The sequence below is a fragment of the Leptinotarsa decemlineata genome, unplaced genomic scaffold (assembly GCF_025532065.1).
Source record: "Leptinotarsa decemlineata unplaced genomic scaffold, Ldec_3_MD MMD2_tig00026336_RagTag_RagTag, whole genome shotgun sequence".
NCBI classification, from domain to species: Eukaryota; Metazoa; Arthropoda; class Insecta; order Coleoptera; family Chrysomelidae; genus Leptinotarsa; species Leptinotarsa decemlineata.
Window position 1 is genome coordinate 11069014 of NW_027412692.1, and position 16965 is coordinate 11085978.

At 34.6% G+C, this 16965-nt stretch overlaps 1 protein-coding gene across 1 annotated transcript in view; it reads right to left on the minus strand.

The window, feature by feature from the left end:
• Positions 1 to 5791: 5791 nt before the first annotated feature.
• LOC111513127 (dynein regulatory complex protein 11) overlaps positions 5792 to 16965 on the minus strand; it is a 45570-nt gene continuing 34396 nt past the window's right edge. Inside the window, exon 2 of the mRNA XM_074183222.1 lies at positions 5792 to 5987. Coding sequence (XP_074039323.1) covers positions 5932 to 5987 — 56 coding nt within the window. The 3' untranslated portion in view covers positions 5792 to 5931. The remainder of the gene's footprint in view (positions 5988 to 16965) is intronic.

The following is a 16965-nucleotide window of genomic DNA, read 5'->3' on the forward strand; positions in this document are numbered from 1 at the left end:
CGTAATATTCGAGGTGAAACGATGAAACTCTCAGGACTGATGAAAATGCTCAAATTGCACCTACCACCTGAATGGGGTTGGCCAAACTGATATACACTGTCCGCAACTCGCGATGGAACACCCCATTTTTACTGTGGACGGACAGTGTATATCACTTTGGCCAAGCCCATTAAGGTGTTAGGTGCATTTTGAGAAGTGAGACACAATGTATATTCACACGCATACACATATATATTCACAAAACCAATCTTGAATTCATACACATATATACTCTAATATTTACCCATTGATTTTAGATAATTTCTGGAAAAATAATGGCATAAATTGTGTGTCTCTCAGAAGAAATCAACCATTCCGTTGAATATCTTTTTTATGATGCCTAGTCCGATTATGATACCTACCTTCGTATTACAGAGCACAGACTACTAGAGTCTTGGTAATTCTTCTTTAGGTGCTTGGAATCGTGATTCAGATACTGTCCTGTGTGAGTTGGTTTCGGTATACATATGTTTCTCACTCAGTGTCGGTCCTTTTTACCAATACGTCTGAGAATGACAATTCGTTGTGGACTCTCTTCTCCATTGTGAAGGTGATGGAAGGTCTTACGCTGTTGATGTGCTTCAGAAATGTGTCTAGTTCTGTATTTCCATGGTTTCATATTATGGATGTGTCATCAATATATCGTCAACGTGTCGTCAGATCTGGGTCTTCTCGTGGGCTTCTTCAATGACCAGAGTTTCAAATGAAAAACCCGAATTCATGCATCAGTATGTGATATTGTGATACGCTTCCACCGTATTTTCCATATCTGACCCCCAGCGACTTTTTCGTGTTCTCAGACCTCAAGAGAATGCTTGCTGGAAAGAGGTAGTCGTTGGGACTAGGGCCTATTTTGAGGCTGAAGACAAATCCTACTATGAAAATGGTATCGAAAAATTTCATCAATTTTTTTTCTATGTAAGACTACGAACTTTCGAGCCCAAAGATAGTGTTATACAAGTTTCTTGCTTACCGCCTATCCCAAAAATTTTTCAAAATTCGTATCCCAACTGTCCTGTATACAGAAAATATTCATATAATATATTTTGTAAGAAATCAGTTTATACCAACCTTCACGTGAGCAGCTTATATCAGTTTCTACCAGTTTTATTGTTCCGTATCGTTCGAATTTAGTAAATACAGGTACAAATTATACAGTTTGGCAATCGCACATTTTCAAAAGGAAAACGAACTGTATTGGTACGTGAAAGGAGTATGTTTCTTGAGTTAATGAAAGACGAAGCTCATGATATGTTATTATTATTCATTTCATCGGTTCGTGATACTTGGAAATTTAGTTATTTGTTTGTTTCGGAACAATTTTCGGAAGATCTTTCGATTAGAGTACATATTTCCTTTATTTTCCTACGTTACCTTCCTATTTTCCCTAAATGCCAACGTATTGGGTGGAATAAAGGAACTAGCGACATTTTTTGAAGTAAGTTTTGAATTTTTCAGGTCATATTTACAACATTTATTATTGGTTATTAATATTGGCTTTCCCTACACCCCCTTCCACAAGTTAGTAGTGGATTTTGCTCACTAATTTCTTGAGGACAATTTCTGGAGACTATGATATATCGGAAATTGATAATAATCATCAACTTCGATATTGAAGATCGTGAAAGTTGCGAGTCTAAGAAACTCCCTGAACTCCTGATGGCCATCAAACTTAAATGATGGATCCGCAGCTCAGGTCTCGGTGAGTTTGATGGAAAATTATTTCAGTCGTTCATCAATTAATTACGGTTCTCAATAATATTTAGGGAGAATGTCTTTATACCTGTAGCGAAAGTAATATATCAATACGAAGTGGGAATTTCTGTTTGAGGAAAAGATGCTTTCGAAATTTATTTTTAGGACTGGAGAGCAACCGATCGCCGGTTAGAGTGATCCTGTAGGTTTTATTGTTTGTTATTTTACATGAAGTGAAATATTCTGCATATTAACTCATTTAAATGTTTTTCTAAAAAGCCTCTTGGCTTTTTGGTGACAGTTTGAAACCAAATTTGTTGATGGACAGTTTATTTGTGGAACACTACAAACTCTTCTGTCGTTTTGACCCTGTTCTTGTGAATGCTTCCGCTATTGAACATAGCGGAAGTAAAAAAGTATCTGAGGGGAAACAAAAATTTCAACCACGGGGGCAATTTTTTTGAAATTATTCAGAAAGTATCGAAATTTTGGAGAAACGTTGAACACCAGTTTTGTGTTTGTCCAAGAATTACTATAATATAATAATGTTCATTCATGAAAGCTCGAAATTTGAAGTATATATATATATATATATATATATATATATATAATTTTCCTTTATTTTCAGTATTTTAATATTAAATTTCACAAAAAGAATATGAAGCTTTATATCTTCTATTAATTATCTGCGAGCGCAGGGCATACTACGATATTTTTTCTTTATTAGCGATTTTTTTATTGAAAAAATCACTACGCCACTGGATTCAGAGTGCCTCTAAATAGGTGTGACCAAAATTTCATGAAAAAATATTCATTATTAACAAAGTTATGACAACTCAAAAACTCGAAAATTCACATAGCCAACAGTCACAATATATCATTTTTTTTATGATTTCAACAATAAAGTGCCGTCAGATGAAAAAAAAAAACAAATAGCGTAAATATTTTTAATGAAAATAATGGAATTACATTCACACAATTCAACTAACAATGAAGCAAAAAATTTTAATGAACGTAACTAATAACTAATTATTGAAATGTTTCGATGCAGTGCAACAATTAATTCTAACTCATATTCTAGTAGCCTCTACTAATCCACCAAGTATTTTGATACATGTGTCGTAGCGCTTACGAATGTTTCTGATTACGTTCCTTAGTTCTGGACGGCTAAAATCTGCACATACCTGTCGAATTCTCGCACAAAGTTCATTTCTATCTCTTGAGCGGTTTTTGTAAACCTTTTGTGTGAGAAGTCCCCCAGAGAAAAATGTCCAAAACTGTGAGGTCTGGAGATCTGGGTGGCCACTCTATAAACGGACTACCACGGCCTTTCCATCGGTTTGAAAAATGTTCGTTAAGCCATTGCCTCACAGCTCTGGCAAAATGAACTGAACACCCATCTAACTGGACAATTAAATTTGATCGTTCATTGATTGGCAGCTCGTGAATAACATTCCAAAACGCTGTGTTTAAAAATTATAGAAACCTCTGCGCATTAATGTTTTCCTCAAAAAAGGAAGGACCAATAATGCGTTCGTTCAATATCCCACACCAAACGTTGATTTTTTGGGAATACTGGCTTTTACAGTTTATTACCCAGTTAGGATTATCCGCTGCCCAATAGCGACAATTTTGTGACGACACTACTCCATTTGTAGTGAAAGTGGCTTCGTCGGTATATAAAATATTTTTTAGGAAATTTCTATTGTTAAAATATTCCCCGTGGGCCCATAAACAATATTCCAGGCGTCTTGCTTCGTCGCCTTCTTGAAGTGTGTGTGAACATTTTGGCTTGAAAGGTTTAATATTCTTCGCTTTGAGACATCTCCGAATAGTTTCTCGTGGAATATTCAAATCTAAAGTGGCATTCCTTATACTGGCATTAGAATTATTTCCGAAATAATCTAAAATGATTTGATCATTCACATTTTTGATACTTGTAACTGTTAGCTGTGTGACTTTTCGAGTTTTTGAGTTGTCATAACTTTGTTAATAATGAATATTTTTTCATGAAATTTTGGTCACACCTGTTTAGAGGCACTCTGAATGCAGATTTTTTCAATGATAAAAATGAAAAATTTCGATTTTCGACTAAGAAAAAATATCGTAGTATGCCCTGAAACTCCAATAAACATTCCAAATTTTGTCCCAAGGTAGACCTTTCAGTACTTGACATTTGAAAAAAATTATCAAAATCGGTTTACAACTACAAATTTTAGGGGAGTGTTTCCATTGAAAATGAGTCACACTGTATATATTTATATATATATATATATATATATATATATATATATATATATATATATATATATATAATAAGTGAATAAACATGAAAAAATCACGAAGCTTCAGTATAAAACTAACGCTTGTATGTGATATTAAACTTAAAACTAAAAAACCACCCATTGTGAAGAGCTGTGCCATTTATTGATAGAAGATAATGAATTAATGGATAAATTATCGATTGTTGAAATTACAAATACAAAAACGAAAATAAGTCGTTCTTTTTGTTGGAAAACATTAACTATTTTAATAAATATGTTGCATTACGTCTTTCTGTTATCAATCATCTACGTTTTTTATGAAATACTCAAATTATAAATGCAGTGCCAACCCAGTTGGTATGAACACGTTTGGGAAATTGCCCTCTACCATTGCTGAGTTTCTGAACCTCACGGAATCAAAGGAATATGCAGGTCACTGTTTCAGAAGGCCTTCTGCTTTTTTGCTAGCAGAATCAGGAGCAAATTTAACGGATATTAAGAAGCACGGAGGATGGAAGTCTACAACAGTAGCAGAGGGTTACATCAACCAATCTATTTCTTATAAAAAGGCTATTGCTGAAAGAATAATCCCAACAGCTAGCTCCAGCATTATAGTATCGTCCTCTTCAATTCACGAACTTAATGTTAATGCCCATAAAATTGTCGACTCAGATGGTTCAAATATATTACAAGGTTCTTCAACATCGCAAGGTATCAATGTCAGCAGTTGTTTCAATTGTACTTTTCATATTCTCTGTTTGAAAATCGTGTTCAAGTTGCAAAGAAAGAAGAAAATACACAAAGTCTCTATCGATCCATAAGTTTCCCCCCGTATTTTATTCATTCATTTTGAAAGATTTTCTCAAACAAAAAGACTTAGAGGCAAGTTAAATGTTGCCATCGAATTTCCTCTAAATGGATTAGACATGAACAATTATGCAGCAGAAAATGTGACTCCTTGTCGTTATAATCTATATGCACTTTCGAATCACACTGGATCTACCTACAGCGGACATTATACAGCATTCTGCAGACATCCTCATACTGGCACGTGGCACGAATACAATGATTCACACGTGTCACCAATTTCACCAAATTCGCTTGTGAGTGGAGATGCATACACCCTCTTTTATGAAAAGGAGGAAACAAGTTCCCACCTTTGAGCGTTTTGAAATGTTATTTTTGTACTGTTGTTTTGGTGTTATGATGAATTAGTTATGTAAGAAAAAAATGCTTTAGGTAAATTATGATATTTGGAAATTCAAAAAGAAAAAAATTAAAAATCTCCATAATATGTCTCCAAATGTCCATAATAAAACTTCCTGAAAAAAGAATAATTATGTTTCGTTTATTGCTATTCGGTCGAAAAAAATTGTGATATACTTTCAACACTAGTGTTGTAAACATCATCTTTCAATACTCTTGACAACCATCAAAAATGTTACTTTCAATGACAGTTGTACAAAATAAATTTACTGAGATATTGATTGATAAATCAGAAAAACTTTTAAAACAACACAATTGAAGAAACATGACTAACTTTCAGCGGTATATCTTGTCTGGGTGCTCTTTGAACAAGAGATTCGCAAGATTTTCTGTAACTTTGTGAGTTTTCTCAATCAATACAATAAGTGGTGCAGTCACACAATGAATCATTTTTTGTGATCATCAATAATAAAACTGTGAAAAATCAATTGCAGCATTATGCTAATTTTTTTTAGTTGAAAATTACTTGTATAACTGTGTTATGACTATAACATATGTTGTCGCAAACGATATCATAGATAAAATGGCTGTTCTGTTGACGCGTAATAAACCTCCTGCGATGAATTTCGGAGACAGATTCTCCAGATGTTTCGCAAGGTACACCAGCTCGTTTCCAACAAATGACTTGTCGATATTCTCTTGCAGAAAATAGCAGCTCATCACAACGTCATCCCCACAACGTTCCACATGGTCGCAGGAGAATATTATGATGCCAGTTAGGGCCTGCAAATAATAATAGTCATTACTGAGTGCAAATGAAGAAATTCATGAATGAATCAAAATAGTCACAGGGAAACAGGGAGTCAGATCATTGAGGTTGCAATATGTTGATGAGAATTACTGAAGAAAATCTAGTTGGTGACAATTTTATCCCAATGGACGATAATACACGACCAATCGTTGCGAGATCGGTTAAACAGTTCCTGCAAGGTGATGAAATAAGCGTATTACCAGGGCCTGCACAATCACCAGATCTTAACCCAATAGAGCATGTTTGAGATATGATCCAGAGGGAGGTATTGAGAAACCGTGGCAACTTACACAATCGCCTAGAGCTGTTCGGGGCCCTCCAAGCCGTCTGGCAGGTGATATCACAATTCAATTTTAAGTAAGCCCAGAAGATGTCGAGCTCATTGTATAAGTTTGAAAATGTCCGCATAGGACGAAACTGCAGTAACGTTAGTTACAAATAAAAGTGGTAAAAAACATAGAAAGTTTCATTTCCATTTTCTTCAATATGATTTCCTACCACGTACTAACGGCTACATCCATCAATTTACATATATTATCATTCATAATTCGTCAACCCACCCGTATCAGCACAAAGTAGCAGCTTTCAACAGTATGATCTACAGACTGATAAATGTGCCCTTGTCAGAGACGAATTTCAATAAAGAACTGAACATAATGAAATAAATAGCCGTCAACAATGATTACGATATCAGCCTAATACATTTTTCATTGTCAAAAAAGTTATACAGTCAAGCTTTGAAGGAAGTTTATCCAATTCAAAGAGAAGAGGATACAATTTATAGAACTTCAACTTACTTAGGCCAACCCACTACAAATATTTCAGATTTTCTGCACAACAAAGGTGTAAATATTGCTTCCAAAAACAACAACAACTCAGGCATGCACATTGAGAAAAACAAAGATGGAAGTTCAGTTTCAGAAAAATTCGGGAGTGTATAAATTATCATGTGAGTTGTGTCCGATGTTTTATATAGGTCAAACTGGAAGAACGCTCAAAGCTCGTATAAAGAAACCTAAAAATAGTTTCCAGACTGGATAAATAAATTCCACATATGCCACTTATTTAATCACAGAGGAACATGAGTACAACCATGGATACTAGCCCCTCCATTTCCAGAAAAAAGGTTTGAAACTCAACTTGTTGGAGAGTAAGGAAATGAACAAGTATCAAATGTGGATGCAACTGAACCCTGAATACTGTTTTTTCCATCCCAAACTGTCGTTTCAACAATATTATATGATTATCTAAAAATTTGTTGAAAAGTACCAATACTCTGAGACTAAAAACATTCATAAGAAAATTCGTGGGTCGAAAAATGACGATCTAATATCTGTATCCTGAGTCAAATTAACGAATGTGATCAAGGGATTATTTATAACCTCGTTTAACGCCAGAGGTTTCGCTTTTATATCTATTAAAGAAATACAAAATATAATATAACTTACCGAGATTAGCATAAGTTGAATCAAAAAACTCCGGACATTATGTACAAAGTGTGTGTCGGTTGTCAAAATCAAACACCAAGCACACAGAAACTGCATGGTTGTTATACATATTATCAAAAAGATTGCAGTTCCAAAAACTGTATTGAATTCCTCAACTGATTTATTCTGTTTATCCCAAGTTAATCTGATTGTTTTCACTTCCATTTGGAATCGGCTCTTATTAGTGTGTTTCTTGGAGAAAACTTCTATTATTTTGGCTCTTATTTGATCCAATCGAATTTCCATCATTTGGGTTGAATGACGGATCAAATTTGAGATTATAAAATGCCTATAAAGTTTCATGGCAGAATATATCCAGATATACCATTTTTCCATTATATTTCCTCCGGTATATATCAACCACACTGAATTAGGAATTGCTACAGAAAGCACCACCAAACTGATGAAAGCAACTTTGACCAGAATCGACTTGAAATCTTTGAAGTCAGTAAAGGAGTTTTCAAACTCGGGTAAAATTTTCTCACTTATCGCATTTGACCGAAAATTATTTATTTGTAGTGACACCATGAACATCATTCCCGACATATACTCGAAAAAAGATGTTAGAACAATGACGGTTGAGCTAGTTCTGCCATTTTCTATCGTCATAAACACCCGAATTGGACAAAATATGACTAAAGAAAACCACATCAAGGTGTGCACGTTCCAAATAAATGTTTTGCAAGGTGCAATTCCGAAAAGTTTTGCAATGGTCAGATATACGTTGAAAAAACAAGAGATCCGATTGATATGATTTTCACTGGGAGTTTCCATGTTCCACTTTTTTGTTTCCATGTTCAACTTTCTTGTTTCAGATACACCAGCTGCAACTATAGCTGAACTCAACATGTCGCAAACAAACAAGGAATGAATCCCCTGATTCAATTCAAAGGTCATTTGACTGAAAGCGTTTTATGATGAATGAACATAATTCACCCCTATCAAATATTTTTTTTCAATTGAGCTTATGATATATGATGAGTAATTACTATATGGGCACGTCAATTTCATTAATGTTACCTATAACATTGATATTCAGGAAGATTTATGTCACAAATAACATAGTCTCTAACGTCAGAGAAGATTATTATGTCTAGATGTTTACCTAAAGAGCCCCACATATAATGGATAATTTATATACCGCTGATCGGGTCAGAAAATACATTCATAAATAAATCAACCACTGGAATTCTCATTCGACTTACACTCTATTCTGAGATTTTCACCGAACAGATTTCAAAGCCGCACCATAAGGTTCGCTAGACAATAGCTTACTCAGATGTATCCATACTAACTTAGTTCTAGTTGAAGTTGTAAGTCGAATTTAATATTTTTTTTTAAATGTCAAGTACTGAAAGGTCTACCTTGGGACAAAATTTGAAATGTTTATTAAAGTTTCAGGGCATACTACGATATTTTTTCCTGGTCGAAAGTCGGGATTTTTTATTAGCGATATTTTATTAAAAAAATCACTACGCCACTGGATTCAGAGTGCCTCTAAACAGGTGTGACCAAAATTTCATGAAAAAATATTCATTATTATCAAAGTTATGACAACTCAAAAATTCGAAAACTCACACAGCTAACAGTTACAAAAAACACCCTATATCAACAGATATAGCCATGAGAATATTTTTTTTATGATTTCAACAATAAAGTGCCGCCAGATGAAAAAAAAAAAAAACAAATAGCGTAAATATTTTTAATGGGAATAACGGAATTACATTCAAGTTTTCACGCAAATTAACTAAAACTAAGACCTAATATTTCAATTTAAATTTTAGTTGCCATGGAAATGATATTACAGTTTGACACTTGTGAAAGATTTAAGTGTATTATTGTCAACAATATTCACCTTACAGTTCTTCGAATTATTTTGTGTCATGGCTGCAAGATTGAGCGTAAGAGAGAAAATTGAAATTGTACGCCTTTCGGGAGATGACGTCAGAAGTGCTAGAGAGGTTTGTAGAGTATTCAATGAGAGATATTCAGATCGTCCTCGTATTAGCTGCGGTACGGTAAATGGAATAAATAAAATATTCAATGAAACTGGTGCAGTATCAAAAATTATGTTAAAAAGTAATCCTGTAAAAAGACGAAACGGGAATGACAGGAATGATCAAATCATTTTAAATTATTTCGGAAATAATCCTAATGCCAGTATAAGGAATGCCACTTTAGATTTGAATATTCCACGAGAAACTATTCGGAGATGTCTCAAGGCAAAGAATATTAAAATTTTCAAGCCAAAATTTGTACACACACTTCAAGAAGGCGACGAAGCAAGACGCCTGGAATATTGTTTATTGGCCCAAGGGAAATATTTAAACAATAGAAATTTCCTAAAAAATATTTTATATTCCGACGAAGCCACTTTCACTACAAATGGAGTAGTGTCATCACAGAATTGTCGCTATTGGGCAGCGGATAATCCTAACTGGGTAATACACTGTAAAAGCCAGTATTCCCAAAAAATCAACGTCTGGTGTGGGATATTGAATGAACGAATTATTGGTCCTTTCTTTTTTCAGGAAAACATTAATGCGCAGAGGTTTCTGGAATTTTTAAAAACACAGTTTTGGGATGCTATTCACGAGCTGCCAATCAATGAACTATCAAATTTAATTGTCCAGTTAGATGGGTGTTCAGTTCATTATGCCAGAGCTGTGAGGCAATGGCTTAACGAACATTTTTCAAACCGATGGATAGGCCGTGGTAGTCCGTTTATACAGTGGCCACCCAGATCTCCAGACCTCACAGTTTTGGACTTTTTTCTCTGGGGACTTCTCACGCGAAAGGTTAACAAAAACCGCTCAAGAGATAGCTCAAGAGATAGAAATGAACTTTGTGCAAGAATTCGACAGATATGTGCAGATATTAGTCCTCAAGAACTAAGAAACGTAATCAGAAATATTTGTAAGCGCTACGACATATGTATCGAAATACGTGGTGGATTAGTAGAGGCTACTAGAATATGAGTTAGAATCAATTGTTGCCCTGAATCGAAACATTTCATTAATTAGTTATTAGTTACGTTTATCAAAAATTTTTGCTTCATTGTTAGTTGAATTGTGTGAATGTAATTCCGTTATTTTCATTAAAAATATTTACGCTATTTGTTTTTTTTTTCATCTGGCGGCACTTCATTGTTGAAATCATAAAACAATGATTATTGTGACTGTTAGCTGTGCGAGTTTTCGAATTTTTGAGTTGTCATCACTTTGTTATTAATGAATATTTTCTCATGAAATTTTGGTCACACCTATTTAGAGGCACTCTGAATCCAGTGGCGAAGTGATTTTTCCAATAAAAAAAATCGCTAATGAAAAATCCCGATTTTCGACTAAGAAAAAATATCGTAGTATGCCCTGAAACTTCAATAAACATTTAAAATTTTGTCCCAAGGTAGACCTTTTAGTACATGACATTTCGAAAAAAAAAATTATTGAAATCGATTCACAACTTCAAATTTTAGGGGGGTGTTTCCATTAAAAATGGGTCACATTGTATTTGACACTGCAACCATTGAAAACAAACTCTGTACCAAATTTCTTGGTATTGAAATTGGTAACCTAACATTTCATATCTACATTCAAAGTATCAAAAGGAAACTGGCATCGGGCTGCTTATCAGTGAGAGTTGTGTTTAAGGAACTATAGCAAATTCAAAGCCAAGATAGAGTGGATGTAAACATTGACATGCCCTACGCACGTGATATTGAAAATCCCAAGAATTGACCAGGGTCGTATTCAGAACCAACATCTTGTTGATCCCAAATGCTATATGATACTTAGGAAAACTTTTTTATAATAACGAGTGGAATGCACAAGTTTTGCAGTTTAACAGGAAAAATGCAGATAATATGTGTAATATAAAAAGATTTTCATTGGATTTTTCACAGCGCACTCAAGCATTATATGAAAAAAGACGTGATTATTTCTTTATTGATAATTTTTATTTTATGTAATTTTTTTATTTCGTGTATATTGATCAAAATTATTCAACTGGATGAATTTGTCTCTTCATCAGTAGTGTCATCCCCACCAATCTGAATTATCAGTGGCTCGATTTGTGCCTATATTATGTTATCAAGCTTCCACATCTTTGTCTCGACTTCCGATATCACATGCCGAACACACTTCTTCCATTTCTCCGCTGTGACTCTTTTCAAAGCCTCATCAAAAAGTACGTTGAGATCTGCAAATTTGAACGTGGTGTTATGCTGAGCTACAAAATTCTTCACATCAGCCCATATTATGGAATTGAGCTCGCAGTGGTATGGAGGCAGGAGAAGGACAATATATTTTTGGTATTCAAGCTTGCGCTCCTTGACAATTTTTAGTAGCTGTACTCTTAGCATTGAGTCTTTAAAGCTAATATTCTTTGATCGCAGCCAATTTTGGATTTCAACCTTCTTTGAAGACGTTGTCGGAATCTTCTTTAACCGTCGCGAATGATAAGGTGCATTGTCCATTACAATCACAGCATTATCCTCCAGATTGGGTAGAACTTCCGAAAGATTCACCGTTCATTTCTTTGTGATAATCTCCAGTTTTCTTTGACTCGAAACACCACAGCCCTTCAGCAACAAACCCATTCTCATTACCGATGTGACAAATGATAAACCGTTTTCCTTTACCTGAAATTATGAAGAGGTATGTAAGTGAATAAAACAAATACGAGGGTTACTTTTTATATATTGAGATTGAGGCAGTTCTTAATATAACAAATCCATCAGTTCACCTGATGGATTTGTTATTCCGGTGGATAGTCCATCTAGAAAGGCCCTCCTAGATGAGGTCACAGTTTCATCGACCCATACTTTATGGGTAGTATGACCTATAATATTTAATTTTGGTCAAATACTCTCTCCTCCATAACACAATTTCCTCTCTATCCAATAATAAACTATTGCGCCCTCGTTTTTTCCATACAGAATTCAAATATTTCAATACTTTATGAAATGTTGACCGCTTACAACTTGGTAATGAAACATCTTCATTTATTTCTGTGAGTACTTTGTCTATCGTGTGTATTCCATTTCTGAAAAAGTACTGATGCACTTCCCTCCTGATTGCATGTTCATCAGCATCATCTATTGATTTTATAATGGTTTGAAAATTCTGATTTGTATTCGGAAACTTTCGATACGACTTCGTCGACAGTCGATGTCTCAATTTGTTCTATCTCTTTCTTGAACACATTTAAAATCACTTCTTTCATCTCAACACTCGAATGTCTTTTTTTGGATCGTTTCCTGGCTGGACTCAGAGGATAGCTCACAGTGTCATCAGCAGTGTCTGTACTGGACATTCCGGAAAACAATTTTAAACAATATACTATAACGCACGCCACACAAACACGCAAACGACTGATTACAACCTTGTGCTGGTATCGAACTCGTATCAAGAAGGCGAATTCACCAATGAACGCTGCCCTTTCCATCTGACACTGGGCGATCACGTGAACATCACGCTTCGGTTTTGTTTTGTTTTACTCTATCATGGATTTGGATAGACTTCAGGTCTGTCAATGAGTAAGGTGACATATTTTTCTCTAATCGAATCACACCGGCGATATGGTATTGCATTTTGGGGTTATTGCAGCAAGTAATTGTTCGATTCTGTTTTCGTCCTGCAGAAACGAGCAGTCAGATTCATGTCCAGAGCTAAATAAACCGTTATTTATAAAACACAGAATTTTGACATTAACTTCCATTTTTATACTTGAAACTCTATGTTTGGAGCATAAGCACAAGTCCAACGTCTCCGATACTGAACGCACTCGAACAAGCCATAATACTCGTCAAGTAATGAGAAGAAACTTACCTCTCTCCATCCTCCAGTTAACGTAAAAATCAATAATGTATCAGAGTAAAAAGATATATAACAATTTGCCAACCTGTTTGAGAGAAATCTCCAAACACCATATTTTTGGAAAACACTCAAAAAACTACTTTTTCTCAAACCCTACTATACCCTACAGGAGTTTTACGATGATGGTCACTTTCTTGTATTGTGATAAAATTTTGCCTTTGTCAACTCATTTTATGTACTATTTACATATGTGATTATACATATAGAAGGTTTACACGATGACGTTATTAGGATTATTGAGAACCTAAACCGACGTTAACGGAAATTAACGAAAAATTGAGCGACAGCGGAAAAGATTTTCTCTGACAGAAAGATTTGGAGGAAAGTTATATGTCACCATCGAATTTTCTCTAGATGGGATAGATATGAACAATTATGCAGCAGACAATTTGACTCCTTGTCCTTATAATCTATATGCACTTTTTAATCATAATTGGTCTCCATACAGCGGACATTATACAGCATTCTGCAGACATCCTTATACTGGCACGTGGCACGAATACAATGATTCACACGTGTCACCAATTTCACCAAAATCGCTTGTGAGCGGAGATGCATACATCCTCTTTTATGAAAAGGAGGAAACGAGTTCGCACCTTCGAGCGTTTTGAAAAGTTATTTTTGAACTTTTGATTTCAATGTTATAATGAATTATATGTTATTGAAATAAAAAAAAATACATATATTCATTTAAGATTATAATAAGCTATGTCAATATTTTTTTTAAGATGATGCTCACTTTTTGTGTTGTGAACATTTTTTTTTGTCGACTTGTGGTATATAGAATACTATTTGTTAAATTTATTTATGTACCGTATTAGGAATCACACGTTAAAAGGTAAGACCTCGTTAGTCCTTAGCTTGCACAAGTTTCTCAACTTCGGAGAGTTGTCGTTCGTATGGGGGTGGCAGCTGATTAACGGTAAAACAGATTTTAAACAGATTTTTTTCAAACTGACTTTAAATTATAGAAAGCTTTGTCAATAAGAATATCTTTTCTTGTTCAATAAAGTATATTGATTGATTGATTGACTGATTGATTGAAAGGTATGAACTAATTGGAAATTCAAACATTATGAAAGAAATTTTACCAACTTATCAAATGTACACATGTAATAAACTACTACATGGGATGAAAATTTTCGGGCCTAATACATAGGACTTCTCTCCATCAGACACAATGATAAATTGGTTTGCTAACTTCAAAAGTGGTCGTAGAGACACCGATGATAGAGTGTGAGTGGACGTCCAAGTGAGGCAGAGGAAGATATTTCTCTTGAAGATGATCACTTGGTGATCGAAACACGTGTTGAGGTGTTAAAATAACGGTTTGGTGTTGAAAATAAACTCCAGTAATATGTATTACTACACCAAAGGTTCCAAACAGTGCATCATAAGCACATTCTGTGCAATGTTTGACCATGTTCAAACATAAGAAGCCGATATTTTTGCATTGATATGTGACAATGAATGAAACATGGATCACTTCACTGAGGAATCAAAACGATCGTCATCTGAGTGGAGAGCAACTGGTGAACTTCATCCAAAGCGCCCGAAAGTACAACAATCGGCTGGAAAGTTTATGGCCCCGGTATTTTGGGATGTGCGTGGTTGAATATTCAACGACTATCTTGAGAAAAGAAATACCATTTACATATATTGCTATTGGAACATTTGGAGGCACAAATTGCAAAGAAACGACCGAATATAGCAAAGAAAAAAATTGTTTCATCAAAGTAATATGAGTTCTGAGCCATTTCTTATGGAAAAATATGTGCAAATTTGAGCAAGTCTATTCTGGACCCTTTTGGACACGGAAGGAACAAATGTCCGCGTCTTGTCTCCGCCAGACGTCCACTCTGTGTGAATTGGGCCTAATTCAGTCAACCAATCAGAAGCTACCGCGCGTACAGCGGAGAATTCAAACCACCAGTATATTTATTTTTCACTTTTAAGTCCGATTTATTGTCAAAAATATGTTTTTTTTCGAATTCTAGTCACTAGTATTATAAATCTTTAACAGACGTCGCACGAATGTAAAATTCCTCTCAAACAACATAATAAAGTTTGAGATCTCAAAGTCTATAGTAATACTGAGATGCAGTAAGTCTCCAACAGAGGTCGGACAGTAAAATTTGTTTCGAAGTAAAGAGAACATTTGCAGTAACAATTTCAACGAACAATTCAGTCTTCATGTTTTGATTTGAAGTTTCATTCAAAATATTAATGGACTAAAAATATTTTTTCACCGAATAATTTTGTTTTTCAAATCAATCTTTCGATTTGATATGTATGTCAAGCACTTCGATTCTAATTTTTCGATTTTTTGAAATATTAGTGTAACTGAATTTTTTAGGTGTACAATTTACGATAAAGTTTTCATTGCTGAAATCCATATTCTGGTTTGCTTTCAGATAATCGAGTTGGATTTCAAAATGTATCTTCCGTTTAGTTCAAAACTTTTTTCTGTACTGAATCACGGGTAAATATTTCAATATTTCATCTGTAGCACAAAATTTCGTTAACACTTATAATTCTTGAAATATGTTTTTTATTTTGATTTTCTTTTGAACAACCTATCAAGGAGGTTACGTATAGCGGCATCTGCCCGTGAATAGCTCAAGCAATAATTGATAGTTACGTACAGCGCCATCTGCCCGCAAACAGATTGAGCAATAATTGAAAAATTCAAACAATAATTGATAGTTACGTACAGCGCCATCTGCCCGCGAATAGATCATTGCCCGCGAATAGATCAAACAATAATGCCGATAATTCTGTTAATACAGATCCCGAGCTTGAGAGTTACAAACAAACATACAAACATAAATACATACATGCATATAAACATACAGGTGAAGCTAATATAAAGCGTGTAAAAACGCATTTTTTTCTCAGGCCCTGGATTTTTAGCCCATGTAAACAATAATAAAAAAATTTGAACACTCATTTCATACTAGCTGTCCAAATTGCTATCAATACATTACTTCCAAACTGATATTTTATTGTTGATATCGAGAAAGTTTGTTACATTCAGTTCGAAGAGTCAGCGGTCAATCTTCCCAATTTTGCCGATGTTATTGCCAACATAAAAACTGCAGAGTATATTTAGTGTCAGAGGACCGCTCAGTTGATAAAAATAATGAAAAATCGATAAGGCACAAGTTGTCTGGTCGCCGGAGGCGATAACGTTTATAGTGCCACCCTAAAATTATATGGCTTTCATTTTATTGAAGACCCAGATGTTGGCAGTAAATCTGGTTTCTGACTCGAAGACTATGAACAGTGGAAATCATAAAGCATCAATTTGACAATCGTTGTGGAAGAAATGGAAAAGAAAGGTACATTGAATACAAGAGTAAACGATGGGAGTGTGCAATTCATTTCTGAAATGTCTCATTATAATTTTCATGAGCTCAATATCATTCGACATATAATATCGTTGAGTTCTATTATCTATCAATAGAAGTATTAGGTTTTGTCCGTTCCTATGAGTCTACTTCAAACGGTAATATCTCAGTGGATATTTATTCATTTCAATAGAAATGAGGGCCATTTGAATCAGTGCACTTCTGCCAATGTCACAC